Source organism: Carlito syrichta, unplaced genomic scaffold (assembly GCF_000164805.1).
Source record: "Carlito syrichta isolate Samal-C Ts95f unplaced genomic scaffold, Tarsius_syrichta-2.0.1 Scaffold309823, whole genome shotgun sequence".
Taxonomy (NCBI): Eukaryota; Metazoa; Chordata; class Mammalia; order Primates; family Tarsiidae; genus Carlito; species Carlito syrichta.
The window spans coordinates 277,047-278,394 of NW_007253919.1; the positions used below are offsets into that span (position 1 = coordinate 277,047).

The following is a 1,348-nucleotide window of genomic DNA, read 5'->3' on the forward strand; positions in this document are numbered from 1 at the left end:
GGCTGGAGCGTGGCGGCCCCCGCGATGCCCACGTGGCTGCGGCACACCTCGCGGAGCACGCGCAGCTGCAGATCCTTCCCCACTTGCTTGCCCTTGGCGTCCAGCACGGTGCTGCTGCCGCGTTCTAGATCCTTGAACGTCTGCTCGCGGGAGCGCAGCACGGCCCTCGGGTCGCGCACCAGGTGCACGACGCGCAGGTTGAGCGCGGGGTCGCTCAGCAGCGGGTAGAGCACCTGCAGGCTGAAGAAGCGCACCTCCTTGAGCACCACGTGGCTGTAGGAGCGGCAGGCCTCCTGCGCCAGGCTGAAGGGCCGCCGTGCGCACAGCGGCTTGCACACGGCCTCGCTGCTGATGGCGCCCCGCGGGAAGGCGCTGCAGGCGGGCGGCGAGCACAGCGCGCGGCTCACCGCCCACTGGAAGAGGTCCGACAGGTTGCGGCGCCAAGGCAGGTAGGCGTCGAACACGTCCATGTCGCAGAGGAAGACGGAGCGCACCAGGTCGCGCAAGGCCATGTGCAGCGCAGGCGCGTTGCCCTGGGACAGGGTGGCCCACACGTGCCACCCGGGCTCCATCAGGTAGAAGACGTCGGGGTGCTGGCTGAAGAGCTGGCCCACGAAGGAGGAGCCCGAGCGCCACGAGGACAGCACCAGCACGTGCACGCGCTCCTTGCCGCCCGCTGGGGAAGATGGCCCAGGCCGGGTGACCAGGAAGAGGAGCAGGAAGGTCTGCGCCAGCAGCAGTGCGGTTACTGCTGTGCTGGAGACGCGCGGCAGCCACATGCCGCGGGCTGGGGGCCTTAGGGAGGAGGCGCAGCGGTTAGGGACCGCGGCCCGCATGTCCATCCCACTCCCAGAGTACTGCCCAGTGCCCGCAAGGAGGAGCCTCAGGACTAGACTACGACTATCTATCTCCCTGGGGCAGTGTCTCAGGAATGTGGAGTTTTGACATAAACCAGAGTTATGTCCAGGTGCAGAATACTGCAGGATCACCATCTGTTTACCTACCTACGTAGTTATCCACCAACATACATTACTACCGTTTATCTATCTGGAGAGGGAAATATTTTCAAACTGAATTTCTGCCTTTTGGGTAAGAATTCCTCTTAGGGAGACACATTTAGGTGGCTGAGGTGAACAGCTTGATGGACACTCTGGCTGATGTCAGAGCACCACCAGGCAGGCTGAGGTTAAATCCTGGCTCTGTCTCGTCCTCACCTGCAATCTTGGGGCAAACAATTTATCCGTGACTCAGTTTGCCCATCTGTAAAAGGTGGGTAATACTGGTACCTAGCTCACAGGATTTTGGTGGATTATTGGAACATAGGGACAAGAGGGAGCATGCAATAACA

General features: G+C 61.6%; 1 protein-coding gene across 1 annotated transcript in view; it reads right to left on the reverse strand.

Annotated features, from left to right (window-relative positions):
• Positions 1-842, reverse strand: part of LOC103270398 (carbohydrate sulfotransferase 6-like) — a 1,315-nt gene extending 473 nt beyond the window's left edge. The window contains exon 1 of the mRNA XM_021717504.1: positions 4-842. Coding sequence (XP_021573179.1) covers positions 4-842 — 839 coding nt within the window. The remainder of the gene's footprint in view (positions 1-3) is intronic.
• Between the last annotated feature and the right edge of the window lie 506 nt (positions 843-1,348).